This window comes from Schistocerca gregaria, chromosome 2 (assembly GCF_023897955.1).
Source record: "Schistocerca gregaria isolate iqSchGreg1 chromosome 2, iqSchGreg1.2, whole genome shotgun sequence".
Classification (NCBI taxonomy): Eukaryota; Metazoa; Arthropoda; class Insecta; order Orthoptera; family Acrididae; genus Schistocerca; species Schistocerca gregaria.
The window spans coordinates 429,406,813-429,421,823 of NC_064921.1; the positions used below are offsets into that span (position 1 = coordinate 429,406,813).

General features: G+C 35.8%; 1 protein-coding gene across 5 annotated transcripts in view; it reads left to right on the forward strand.

Annotated features, from left to right (window-relative positions):
* Window positions 1-14,499, forward strand: part of LOC126324443 (mitochondrial dicarboxylate carrier-like) — a 95,717-nt gene extending 81,218 nt beyond the window's left edge. For all 5 annotated transcript variants that reach the window (XM_049994962.1, XM_049994961.1, XM_049994975.1 and 2 more), the window contains exons 6-8: window positions 3,626-3,706; window positions 5,099-5,155; window positions 8,636-14,499. In XM_049994962.1, the coding sequence (XP_049850919.1) occupies window positions 3,626-3,706; window positions 5,099-5,155; window positions 8,636-8,740 (243 nt within the window). In that variant the 3' untranslated portion in view covers window positions 8,741-14,499. The remainder of the gene's footprint in view (window positions 1-3,625; window positions 3,707-5,098; window positions 5,156-8,635) is intronic.
* Window positions 14,500-15,011: the final 512 nt, after the last annotated feature.

Consider the following 15,011-nt stretch of genomic DNA (forward strand, 5'->3'; position numbering starts at 1 on the left):
TGGGACATTAAACATTGATCTCCCTTTTACATCATATACTTCTACATATACTTGGCAAACTACTGTGAAGTCCATGGAAGAGGGTACTTCCCATTGTATCACATATCCATTTATACATAGTGTGTGGAAAGGATGACTGCTTAAGTGCTCCTGTGCATGCTGTAATTAGTGTAATCTTCTATTCATGGCCCTGTGATGGTGTGACAGAGCAGAAGGCAACACCGACATCATACTAGCCAGGATGGCCACTTCTGCCCCAGAATGGCATGTATGGGTTCTCTGGGTGGGGTCTTCCAGTACTGCGTCAAGTGTGGAATCAAGAGTGCTCACTCGATAACAACATTCATTATTAATCAAAGCTTCCATCAAAGAGGTTGATGTCTGTACCCAGGAACTGTACGGTGGATGTAATCACAGGGGTGGCAGAATGCCACCTCAGCATAACACAGCCGAAAGTACAAATGGATTTACTGATGCGAGGCTGGAATCAGCTCATCGCCAGTGAGAGTATGGCCAGCCTCTCATATACTGCAGGTGAGGGTGAGTAAACACCCTACATTCAACCAAGGATCCTTGGAGTCAGCCAGAAAGTCAGGTGGTGGCCTCCTCTTGACAGTATCAGTTTCAGACCCAGAAATGTAAAGTCAATTTGGCAGCTTGTAGATAAACAGCTTCACATAGTTGTGTATGGTAAGATTGTAGCAGTGTGGCCAAACATTGGACTGGTGACTGTCACAGGATTGTCATGGTGGTGGCAGAGGTTGACAGTTCAAGAACAAGTGCTGCTGATTGGTGGATAGAGCATATGGTATCACAGGAGCTCACTTCCCATCACATGGACAGCTGTAGAAGTGTAGCTTTGTGCCTCGGCATGAAGTAACACATTCCACTGCTATGGTAGACTGCTGTGTTGCTAAATGCTGCACCAGCATCTTTTTAGCACCCATGTTAAGCATTTCATTTATGGTGGGCCTGCTCACACCGTGGCTGTTTCTGAAGTTTTGCCTGTAGCTGATGCTGTAACAATTTCTACATGAAAAATACCTATGATGGTCTGCCATGTTTCCAGATTCTTCTCTAAATATTTGTCATTATATTTTGTTGTGTCAAATCCAAGATAATTTATAATTTTATTGTATCAGAAGGAAAATTCCATTGAGAAAACTGTAAAATTACAAAGAGACAGATTGATAGGTCACTACTTAGCTTAAAGAGATGAAATTCCATGTATTGCTGATAGACACATTTGAAGCTCTCTCTCTCTCTCTCTCTCTCTCTCTCTCTCTCTCTCTCTCTCTCTCTCTCTCTCTCTCTCTCTCTCTGTCTGACCTCCTACTCTGTCTGCCACCTCCAGCTCCTTCTTTGTCTTCTCTTATCCTCACAACGCATAGGTCCTTCTTAGCCTAGTGTCTAAGTGACCAACCCATCCTTTCCAGCTGTCCCCAACATACCTCTCTGTTCTCCATAAGGTAAGAACTAACAGTTGTGAAAGGCAGTGAATGTTTCTATTTTTAAATTATATGTCTACTGAAAAGTCAGCCATTCTGTCTCTCTGTAATTTTAGTGTTATTGTGCTATTTTTCTCTGGTAGTACTAGAACTCTGTGCCTTTATAATATATGAAATATTTAACTGTAGCACCAAATAATGACTTAGTTAAAGAAAAGAATAGGAGTCTGCCAGAACTTTTTACCAGCAATATTTTTTTTTTATTCTTGGCATCTAAAGTGTCTCTAGTTCATAAATTCACATAGTAATTCACATATTGTGGTCTGTAAATCCCAAAATACCAGACAGACAGGAGAATACTGGAACAGGCTTACAATTGGTTCACAGCCAACCACTTAACCCTTAATATTACAGAAGCCATATTCTGCTATTGCAAATAAATCAAAATAACTTACAGGTACTAGAGGTAGAAATCAGTGGGCACATATTGGATAAAGTCTAAGGTGTGAAATTACTAGATAATTATAAACTGAGGTTACATCAGCATGTGGAAATATTAACCAAAAAGCTGAGTTGTGCCTGATTTGCAATCAAAAATCTCTGTCATTGTGTTGACCTGCAGACTGGATCGCTAGCATACTTTGAATGCCTTCACTCGGAACTGTCTTATGGCATAATCTTCTGGGGAGTGCAGCTCTGGTGCAAAAGTATTTATTGTACATTCATGAGATACAGTATTGTCTATTGCTGATAACTGAACTTCTTGCAGAAACCTCTTCAAGGACTTAGGTATTCTTACACTTATGTATCAATACATACAATACTTGACAATATTTGTGGGTAATAACAAGATTGAATTTAGATGCATCTGCAGTTCACAATCCCCAATATGATGAGTACAAGTAATTTTTATTTAGACTGTTTTATGCTGTGGTGTAAAAGTCACTAATAGGCAGCTAGTGGGCATCAGACAGATAATTGGACGACCCCAGACACTTTTTTTCTTTTTTTAAACATAAAAGAACACCTCATTAATATCACTTCTACAATTTATCAGTATATTTAGACTCATGGATGTAAATTCCACATAACTCTCATGTTTATGTTACTTGACTTTGCCTATAGCCCATATAGACAGGTGATAAAGCTTTGTGTGAAGTCACATAAATGATTTGTTTGAAGTGTTGCATAAATTCAGCAGCTGAGCAGTACAGGAGAAAAAGCCGTATTTTTTTCAAATTAGTTGTTTCTCTTGTAATATATAGTATATGTGAACATAGAATAATCTACAATAATTATCAGTATGAATAGATTATCACTAGCCATAATTTGTTGATAGTATATTTTACAGAAGTAGCCAACAGTGGTTGCTTCTCCGTGTGAACTTGACTGATTCCACGTCCTTAAGATCTACAGTACACAATGAATAAATGCGTATGCATTATCCTTTTTTAAGAAATCTTGCAACAGGTTATCTCATACATCTTATGTTCTCTAGTATGCTCCTCTCTCCATTGAAATGCTAGGTCACTGAATGCAGTGATTGCATTTGATATGAGTGATCCAAATGTTCTAGTGAGTATCCAGTTTAAAGTCTGCCCAGCTAGCCATGTGGTCTAACGCACTGCTTCCCGAGCAGCGGTCCGGTGTGCCGGCCAGTCTGTGGATGGTTTTTAGGCGATTTTCCATCTACCTCGGCAAATGCAGGCTGGTTCACCTTATTCCACCTCAGTTACACTATGTGGGTGATTGCTGCGCAAACAGTGTCTCCGTGTGCACATACATCATCATTATTTTACCACGCAAACATTTGGGGCCACACTCATCTGGTATGAGACATTCCTGGGGTGGAGGGGTCCACTGGGGGTCCAAACTGCACAATAACCCCAGGTTCCGTGTGGGGTGGCGGTGAGGTGGGTGGACTGCTGTGGCCTGTTGCGGGTTTATGAACCACTGAGGGCTACGGCAGGACGAAGCCTTTCCGTCGTTTCTAGGTCCCCCAATACACAATCCAGTTTAATGTAGTCTGATACCAAGAATGTGAATTTTAATATAATTTTCCATCAAAATTCAAACTATTTGTTTCACAGATAACTTCCAGTATGTAATTAAAACATTTTACGCACACAGAAAGAGAGAGAGAGGTGTGTCTCAATAATCATGTCTGAATGTTGCAGGGTGCAGTAGCAACAACACTCACTCAGCCATTAGATGTGATGAAGACAAGAGCAATGAACGCAAAGCCTGGAGAATTCAAGGTTAGTGCTAATCAATTTTCTACGTTTTCCCAAATAAGTTGTGCTTTTCATTGGTTTATTAAACTTCCTGGCAGATTAAAACTGTGTGCAGTACCGAGACTCAAACTCGGGACCTTTGCCTTTCGCGGGCAAGCGCTCTACCAACTGAGATACCCAAGCACGACTCACACCCCATCCTCACAGTTTTAATTTCGCCAGTACCTTGTCTCCTACCTTCCAAACTTCACAGAAGCTCTCCTGCGAACCTTGCAGAACTAGCCCTCCATTGGTTTATTGATTATAGATCTTGATCCTCTGTGCCCCTCAAGTGAAACATTTACATAACTGTAAAGTAACAAAAATAATAATTTTCCACACAATTAAGATATTCAGTAGTCTCTATATGGGTTGTCATAGATTTTAAAGAGTTGTTCCTGTAAGGATATTATACAATAACTCATGTAAATCACATTTGCTCCATAGAGAGATTTGCCTTTGATGTGGTGCGCTATATTTGTTCAGAACATTGGTTCTGATGACTCAAGCTTTGAATGGGGATAGCTCCAGGAACTAAAGTGTCAGACATATGCCTGATGGACAAATATTGGGTTCTTTTATATACTATAAATTACTGAGTGTGTAATTCTAAAATTTGGATTGAAACTGGTTTTAAAGGTGAGAAAATCACAGAATCATGCCAGTAGTAAAAGTTTGAATTTGTGTCTTTGTGGCATATTATTCAAGGCAACTTTCGGCTTTTTTTTTTCTCTTTTTGTAATCTATAATGTTTGATAACACTATCATTGACATGATCTGAATCCTCAAAAACTCAACCTGAAATAAATTCTTTGTACAATGTGGTCATGGATACTAGAGATTTTTGCCAGTATAACAGAAAAGAGGGAAGGGAGGATTAACTATATTTGGGGGTGTAGGTGAAATAGATTTACTGATATCTAACTAAATTTCATGGCATAAAGACACATGTCGAGGTATTTGTCTCTTGAACCAGACAGTTCTGATTTGAAATTTTACTGTCAACTTTAGTATTGGACCAAACACTATGTTTTGTTTGTGTGGTACCTTTTTGATATTGTTATTACTATTTTGGCATTGGGGTTACACAGTTAAAATGCTAGAGAAAGTTTACTTAGCCCTTGCTTGCCTACTTGAAATTTTTTAAAGCAACCCAACGTATGTGATCATTTTAAGGTGGTGAAAGTTGATATGGCTGATAGTCTGTTGTTTTCCTTTTGAACTTCTACAGCCTGTAATGGAATGGGCCATGTGTAACATTATTTTTAAAAACATATTCTGATTTTCATATATTTTGTAACTCTAATGCTGGAAACTTCTGCCAAAGAACTCACATAATCTGTATATTCATTATTGTTGTCTTCTCTTATTTTGCAGAGCTTATGGCACATAGCCACGTATACTGCCAAACTTGGTCCACTGGGTTTCTTCAAGGTAAGATTTAATGTTGTTGCAACAATGGTTTTCTAAAGTGTGTCTCAACCTACGTTTAAGGCATACCCTAGCTGCCAAATAAAGTACTTGTTGGTTCATGCATCGTACCTTTGACATAAACAGTAATACTTCATGACAGTAGACATACAAATTGTAGCATATATATAAAATTGCCACATAGCTGACAGCTCTTCTGACTATGACATGTGTAAATTGGTACTACTTATTGAAATTTAAACATCTCAGTCTTGAATAATAAAATGTACAAAGTCTCACACATTGCAAAATGAGGGATCAGAACACAAAAAATATGAGAGAGAAGCTGAGAAAATGAGTATTGAAGGATACAGAACTTATTCAACCAATTTATATTCTATTATATTTTGATCGGAAAAATTTTCATTAAAGAATCAGTAAGTGTAAAATTACTAGCAGGCAGGGAAGAAGGAAGAGTGAATGGAAGAGGTTATTGTTTGTTGGGTACAATTCAATTTTATTGGCGATCATGCAATGTGTAGAGCAGCTTGAACATCATGATACAGCTAAAAACTTGTACAACAGATAAAAACTCAGTACTTAATGTCAGCATTGCTGTCTTATTGACAAAAAGCCAATATCTTCACAGTCCTCATGAACGGAAACCATGTATGTCACTGCATGGAACTGAACACTCAGTATATACGTAATGAAGGACTGGCCTGCCAAGCTGTTTGAACCAAAGTCCACAGTTTATTGGCACTGTCCGCTTGAGGATTTTGCTATGTACCTACATGAGTGAGCATACCCTAGGTCCATATAAGAGTGTCACATTTCAAAATGCATATTGGAACATGGTGGTTGTCGTGTGTGTGTGTGTGTGTGTGTGTGTGTGTGTGTGTGTATAGTCTGCTTACCATTGGCTGTCTGTAATTGCAACGGAATATTATCGGAGAAGGGGTAAAACATATGGCAGAAGAAAAATAAATAGTTACAAAATGTAACAATAGATGGCACTGTAAGCATCACAATTTAATAGTGGGTGACTACAAATGACAAATGAATCATACAACAATACCTAAGGTGTTCATTTGACACTAAACAAACTGTACTGCTCAGTTTGCATGGCTGTACAGATGTGTTATTGTTAGTTGCACAAACCCATCCACAATGGCAAGGTCATATCACATCAGATGGGAAAAATTGGTTTTTAATTGTCACAAATCAAAAAACTGCATAAAAAGCATCAATCAAAATCAGATAGGATTATTAATTTCCGTGTTACTGGCACAAAACGTGTTCAGTATGCTGTCCACTGTTTTCTGCAACAAGTTGAAATCAAGAAAAAGCATGTTCCACAACTGATCGAAGTGTTTTGGGACTCACATTCAGAATGTGTTGCGCAATGTGTGCCTTCAATGCAGCTAAGTTTGTAATTAGACCACTGAATGCAACATCTTTCAGGTAACCCCACAGCCAGAAGTCACACGGATTAAGATAAGGTGATGAGCATGGCCAGGTTGTAGGGAAATAGCAGCTCATAATTCTAGCATTTCCAAAATGGCACTTTAGCAGCTGCTTAACTCGATTTTCAATGTGTGGAGGTGTGCCATCTTGCATAAAAATGATCACATCCATGCTGTTGGAGAGCTGGAATGACAGGGTTGCACAAAAGACACTTACATCACTTACCAGTGATGGTACAGGTAACAAGACCGGAAGCACTTGTGTCTTCGAAAAAATATGGCCCTATCATAAATGACGCTGTAAACCTGCACCACACATTAACCTTCTCAGGATGAAGTAGTACTGGTTGACTTGTGTGTGGATTTTCCGTTGCCCATATTTGACAATTCTGTGTACTGACATATCCTATCAGATGGAAGTCGGCTTCCTCCGTCCACAAAATCTTCTACAACCAGTCATTGTTCACTTCCATTAGAGCAAGAAAATCTAAAGCAAAGGTCTTTCTTCCTGGCATGTCAACAGAAAGCAACTCATGCACATGGGTAACTTTGAATGGATAGCAAAGAAGGATGTTTCGTAGTATTTTACGCACCATGCTAAAGGGTATGTTTTGGGCATTTCTGCATGCACTACACATTTGCACACCTCCACTTGTCTCCTCCTGCAATTCTGTAGACATGCTTCCACTGATGTCAAATCAATTCGTTTCCTCCCTCTACCAGGTTGCACACCAAAAAGAACCCGTCTTTTCAAATTTCTGAATCATTTTCTCAAGACCCATGGAAGTCATCGGACCAACGCCTTTTTCCAAATCCCCCAGTGTCCAGAGCTTGGGCAGAGCAACATGTGCATAGTCATCATTCTTGTAATACAGCTTTACAAGCAGAGTGCAATCTTGCATTGAGACACTCATGGTGAACATCGCAGACGCGAGAGAGGAAAAGCAGTGTACCCAGTGTGTTTATACCAACTTCAGTGGGTCAGGCACATTACATGTGTTTTCATTTACATATCCTGACACATCTATTGATCCATTTTCACACTATTTTTTTTCTTCTGCCATAAGTTTTCCCCCCTTCTCCGATAATACTATGTTGCAGTTTGACATCATTCTGACCAGGGGTGTTATTTCTAGAGCGTTTTAACACCTATAAAAATCTGCTAAGAAACTGAAGATTATGTGATTATTTGATTTTTATTGATCCTGGTAGTACTTAAGTTTCATGGGAACTGAATGCTTTTCTCCTTTGCTGTGGGCTTCTGTTCTCCAGGAGTCTTGTGACACAGCACTGTAAAATCATAATAGCAGGGTAGGGGTGAGGGATGGTAAAGTGCTCCTTGTGGCATATACGAATGTGGTGGGGACTGGGTAGGGCAGCTTTGTGCAGTCAGGTGGTTAGGTGGGTGTCAGTGAAGTGGTGGCGTGGGGGAGGGGGGAGGGGGGGTGTAATGGATCAGAGAAGAAGAGAGGTTGCATGGGGAAGGCACTTTTGTGGCCCGGCAGTGGGACTTTGGGAGATGGTGGATGACTTGAGAGATAAGGCATTATGGGAGATATGTTTCTGTACAATGTTGGGAGTGTAATCTTGGTCTGTGAAGGTCTTAGTGAGACCTTTGGTATAGTTGAAGAGGGACTGCTGCAGCTACTTACAGTGCTGTTATTGTTACACTGAACCTTTGTAATTCATCTTCATCTGCTCACAATATAATATTCTTTATGTATTGATTTAGTTATTATTATTGTTATTATTATTATTAAATCAGGACTCAGTTGTTAGAAGTACCACATTACACATGTGCACTACAAGTATATAGACAGAGATTTTTCTGTCCTCTCTTAATATGAATATTTGCTAAACCTACTGACATGTTAACACCAGGATGTCTTCAGTCACTTTTATAAGAGACACTCGCAGATTTGTTATGCCAGACCACTTATTTAATACTTCAGACTTAACTATTTCATTCCAGTATTTAGTCATAAGTTGCAGCAAACCTGTTAGTTATCTTCTAAATCATTATGCTTCTTATTTTCAGGGTTATGTTCCAGCATTTATAAGACTTGGGCCACAGACAATTTTAACATTTGTGTTCCTGGAACAACTGCGAAAAAATTTTGGGGTAGTGGCACTACCTCAGTAATAAGTTACCTTATTTCTGGTCAATAGGTTATATTTACATCACAAAAGAAAGGAAGTAATTAGCTGTTTAACCACTGGAGTAAGTGTACTACTTGCCAGTTTGACTTCTACAGTGCAAAGAATACTTGAGAATAAAAGGGTTTACATGGTAAACTTTATGAATTTATCAGTTCCAAACTATGAACATCAAAACATAGAATGCCAAAGCACATTAAAAACAATTAACAGATTTTTCCTCATTTAGGACACAAAAAATTCCCATAATCAGTTTTTCTATCTTGCAAGTGAAATGTTAACAGTTACTGTCGTGATTGGTCATAGAAGGAAAACACAATTTTAATTCAATTGAAACATCATTATAAATTAAGATCTTTGTGGTACTCATTACCATAGTTGTTATTCTCACACTTTTTTTATGTTTCTTGTTTACAATTTTTACTGACATAAAATTATCAGTTCACACAAACAAGGATAATCGTTGTCAAATATTTGCCTCATTCTGAGATATTGTTGCTACTGTGTATTGCCTCTTCTTCATGTAACATATCTTTGATGGTTCTTCCATATTATGTATGGAAGGTAAAGTAAGTAATGTAAGTGTAGAATAATAATGGAAATTTCTGGATGGAACAATAATCAAAATAAGGAAAAGGCAGACAGTTACCTATAGCAGACTGATGTATGGGGCATAGAAACATGTAACAGAAAAACAGTATTCACAGTATCTTATGAGCTCTTGCTTCTTTTCCAAGCAAAAGTTCTCACACACACACACACACACACACACACACACACACACACACACACACACACACACACACACATACACTTCTGCGGCTACAGTTTGCTTCTCTTGTAACACATACATGCACCCATATATGAAATGATATGCATTACAAGTGCAACATCCAGTGGTTAAACAATGTGAATCTATTTTGATATTTATATTTATTATGTAGATTTTATTTCTATTTGTTTTCAGAGTCTGTAATGTTTATTTAATTTTTATAAAAGAGATTATGGTATATTATTGTTTCAGCAAGTTTCTAGATGTCTTCCATATAATAAATAGATTTTTTTGCTCTGAGTTATTGATGGACTCTACTGAGTAAAGGTTAATAGTGTGTGAATGTGTTAAGTTTTCAGAGTCTAATGCTTTTATTGTAGTAAATGGTACAGTTACCCGTTTTTCATTTGTTTCTCTAAGTAAACAATTGAATAAAAGAATTATCTAGCTTATAGTTCACTCGGTTTTTTATTATTGTTATGAGGCTTTAAAGAAAGGGGAAATATTGCAATAATAGTAATAATAATAATCGTGTGTTAGACCGAAATGGAGTAGCTGCTAATACCTAGTGACATGGTCTGATGTAGTTTTTGTAGAAGCAATAGTATTAGACTGATTTTAATTATCCATCCATGAGAGACTGCAAAATTTTTGTGAAAAACATGCTACTTGTTGAAAATATTTTCATCAAATTTTTAAACATCAAATAACTGAAGTCAGTATTGTTTGAAGTTGTAAACTGTGTAATATATGTATTACTTTACAATTGTGTGATACATGTATCTTGTATGTAATAAGGAAACAGAAAAACATAATATGGTGCCATGACTTTATACCTGTGACTGTGTTAATGACATTGCTATATGCCTGTATACAATTTACGTCTTGTGGCTGTCTCTATGATTTCCTCTTTATGTGTCTGGCAGAAGTATTATATTTTAATAAACTGCCTGTTGTCTTTTTTGTGAAAGAATATTTCATATTTTTTCTTTTATCATACGGTGTTCAGATACTGCTCTCTCTCTATTTCTGTTACACACAATTATATGCTAAGAATTTACAGTGATGCATTTGTTTGTATTTATGCAATATAATGTGCATGAAGGTGCTATTACAAACAAGAGCCAAAATGTGACAGTTATTCACATGTTGGGGTTTCCGGGAGAAACTATTTCTATGCAAAACCTTATATTTGAAGCAGAGGAGTAAACCAATTTTATCACATTGGGCTCTTAATCCATAACTGGACCAATGATCAGAACAGCGGTTTGAAATGCTGCTGTAAATGTGTGTAAGCGTTAAAAAGAATTGGTGTTGAAATTCCATGGGTCATGGTGTGACAATGTATTTAAATCTGAAATGTAGAATTTAATTTCCATTGTTTTTGTTTATTGAACAAGTTCATTATTAAATAACAATGTGTAGTGATTGATTTAGAGATTTATAGTTTCATAATGACTGGAGCAACTACAACATCTGTCTGTAGGTTTCAAGAATGTTGCAAGGTGAAACTGTGTAAGATCTACAAGGGAATCCTGAGACTTTGTAGTAAGATTTTGGAAGTTATCAGAATTAATAGGTTATATGAGCATTTAATTGTGTTTTATGCTTGTCCTTATTATGTTTCACAGTACTTTGCCACTGTATCTTCCTTATATTCGAATGTGTCCCTGTTTTACCGGATTACACCATTTGAAATGAATTTTTGTTGTGCAAATCACTATTTGCGATATGTTCTGTGTAGTGTTAGGACAAAAAGCTCTGTATGTAACAATTGTAAATGTCAGTAAGAGTTGACAGCATGAGATTCTGTGCTGCCATTCCACCAGACACATCTGAGTAAAACATAGTACTCATCAAAGTTGATATATTCTGAGGCATCATAATTGTGAAAACAGTAGAAACCACATTGCTCAATCATAATATAAATTGTCAATAACATATTGACTGTAACAAAGAGTCCAGATCTAATGCATTATCTTTGTTTTTCATGTACGTAGAAGTCTTTTAAAAAATAAAAAAAAGAGCTCTTCTATTCACATTGCATTACAAAAAGTATTGCATATAAATTCATGGAACATCACACACACTGAGAAATATTACATGCCTTAAAAATTAAAAAAAAATAAATTATATTAAGACATTTGAGAAAACTTCCACCATGACAGGAACACAGTACTTAAAATTTCTCACGTTTGATCCCAAATTGTTACATACAAGATTTCATTTAAATAAATTAAGTATTATGAGTGTTCTTGGACTCTGGTTTTCATGACATGTAAGAGATTAGAACTTTTATTGTAATTTTTAGTTTACTGTAATATCTGCATTTGAAAGCCTTGAATTGATGCAGTGCGAGCAATTTTTCTTTAAATTGTGACCACAAACTTACTTTGTAGTAAAAAGTTGTTAATGCACATTTTTATGGTCTCCACTTCTTGCAATTCCCTGACTGTTTTGTTTCTGTGTCTGTTTAAGCGAAGAACGTAAATTTTGTAACGTGATGAATATAAACCAAAGGGAAAATGTATGCAGTGGAATAATAATAGTGAACAAATATGACTGTTGTGTTATGTATGGAAATAAGTGTAAAGCATTTTAAAGTAGTGTCATTAATACCTTTGTACCGTGTTACTTTGCAGTCTATAGACATAAAGTGAAAATTATTGAGTTTCCCAATTTGATATGATAGTAGTTTATTTATGACAGCATTGTATGGAAATTTTATGTAAATAGTTTTAAAGTAGTGTCATTAAGACCTTTGTACCGTGTTACTTTGTAGTCTATAGACATAAAGTTAAAATTATTGACTTTCTCAATTTTATTGATAGCAGTTTATTTGCATGACAGCCAGTAGCTTGAGACTGGTTACAATGTATTAATTTGTTCAGGAACACATGTTAGTCATTACAAGAAATTGTTGTTGCAGATAACTTGATATGTGCTGCAGAAAATTGGCATTCTATTATTAAAATGAATAATTTATTTTTGTCTCCAAATTGTGGGACCATTATTCTCAGGAAAATGTATTAAACATTAGTTTACATATCCAATACACTTTTCTTGGCAGTTATTGTAAACCAGTAATTACTGCTCCTTTTGTTGTATTCACTGTAAATTTACTTTAATTAGTTTGCTGTTTTTAAGGCCATCAGTTTCCAAAAAATGAAAAAAAATTGGTTTTTTCACTTTAATATGGCTCTTGGATAGATTTAATAAATATGACTTCCTGTTACTACTAAAATATAAATAGTTATTTTGTCTTTATACATCTCATTGTCAAACATGATTGGATTGAATAAACATAAAAATTGGTTGTTTTTGCAATCATGCATATTGAAGAATGTCATATGGAACAGTAATTAATTTTCCAATCTTCTAATTGTGGGACCAGTATTCTCAGGAAAAATTTCTGATATATTCAGATCTTCCACTTTATTTATTATTTTTTTGCGCTTTTGCTAGATTATTTATATTTGTAAATCAATAATAATTGCTCCATATTGCATTCACTTCCCTGCTACTGTAATTATAATGTTTTAAAATCACACATTGCTATCCAAATGTTTGCAAGTTTATGACCCCCGTAGATAATGACAAAAGTGTAATAAGAAGCAGAATTTATCCAGTGGTTCACATAGGATTGTCACTTACGTGATAATTAGCAATATAAATGAAGACACTGACACAAAACACAGAAAAGTTTAAATGAATTCTGACCTCAAAACAACCTGAGGATGACAGTTAGGTGTCATAGAAAGAAAGGTGCCATTTTATACTTTGTTTTGTCTTCCTACATACATGAACAGAAAATCCAATTAAGTTATCATATATATGAGATGATAAAAAAGGATATTAGCCACACTGAGTAATGGAAATAACTGTGAAACATAGTGTATATCAGTGTCCTGCTACATAGAGAGAGAGATGAGTTAAATTTCGGGCAAACATAGGCTTTTCATTTGAATATCTAATTTTCTCCATAATTATTATTGATTTTTGTGTGCTGCAAGGGAGTTTGCTATACTAACCCACTTAACATGTACAATTTTTTATAGTGTAGCAAAACTGTTTCTTGAATCATCCACTCATTTTGTAGAATGACTCATTATATCCATATATTGTTGATAGTGTATGTTCAGAAATTTTTAATGTTAGTACTGTTATCAGGTTACTGTGGGCTCTCAATTCAAAGTATTATTCTATTTGTCAGTAGTACAGATTTTGTTGCATTTGTCCTTCCCATTAAAACTTAATTATTTTTGTTGATCTTCGTGAATTTCATTTATACATTTACTGTTGACTATATTAAAGTTTATGACTTTTTATGTAAGTCAAACATAAAGAATGTGAAATAAAGTTTAATTGCAGGGCACAGTTTTGTCTTATTCATACTGTAAAACTGGTTAATAGTTTGATTGGTTCTAATTTCATGCATGCATTTTCTGTACAGTCATGTTTCAGTTTTTGTGTGTGAAAGTTTGCCTCCTGAGAAACTGTTTAAATTGCCAAAATGTAGTGCAGATAAGGAATAATTAGTCAATTGTACTTGCTGCCACTTCTGGGTGATAATGGCCTTCATGTGCAGTATTGTTTGAAAACATCTTTATGATTTACAAAGCTATATATAAATGTTGTATTTCATATTCAGTTGTTGACAACTATTATTGTTATAAACATACATTTTGCTTTCATTTATAGAATACTGTCATGTTTTGTGATGATGTTATGGAAGCTGTTACACAGTGCTAATCAGTTGGTTTAAAAGTTTTTCATCAAAAATTTTATATATTTTCTTTTGACTGTACACGATTAATTTTTCATAATTATTTGTTGAAAATGAACACAGTTGTTATCCCCAGTAAGTTGCTTGCATTTATTGATGAAAACTGTATTTGTTATTAAGCAGAAAAGTGTCACTAACAGATGTTATTTTGTGCACCCGGTGAAATAAATGTGCAACATTTACAACATTTCAGTTTTTTATTTCTCTAAAAACTTTATGACCTAATTACTTGGTATGAGATCTTTCCCTGGTTCCACTTGGTGCCCCAATTACAAGGTTTACTGTCCCACAGTAGACTTTAAGAATTAGTCTTGATACCAATGTACGGGACTGAAAATAAACAACCACTTACCTGTAGATGACTGTGTAGTGGTGCATAGGCACACTTACAGATCATCATCAAAGTTTACTTACTTGAGAATGTCTGATCATCTTGGGATTTCTGTACCTGTTGTAACACTAGTCATTATACCACTTGACATCTTGTAGTAGTGTTGCTGGTGGTGGTGGTGGTGGTAATAGTAGTAGTTTTATTCATTCTTAGAGCACTTTTAGAAGGATATTGGACATGTGTAGTAATGGTGCCCCAGTCTGTGTCAGTCAAGCCTGCTTAACCTTTTTTTTAGTGGAATATAAACACCTACACTGTGACGCATTCTATGTGGGAATGACTAGCAACAAACTGTCCATTCACATGAA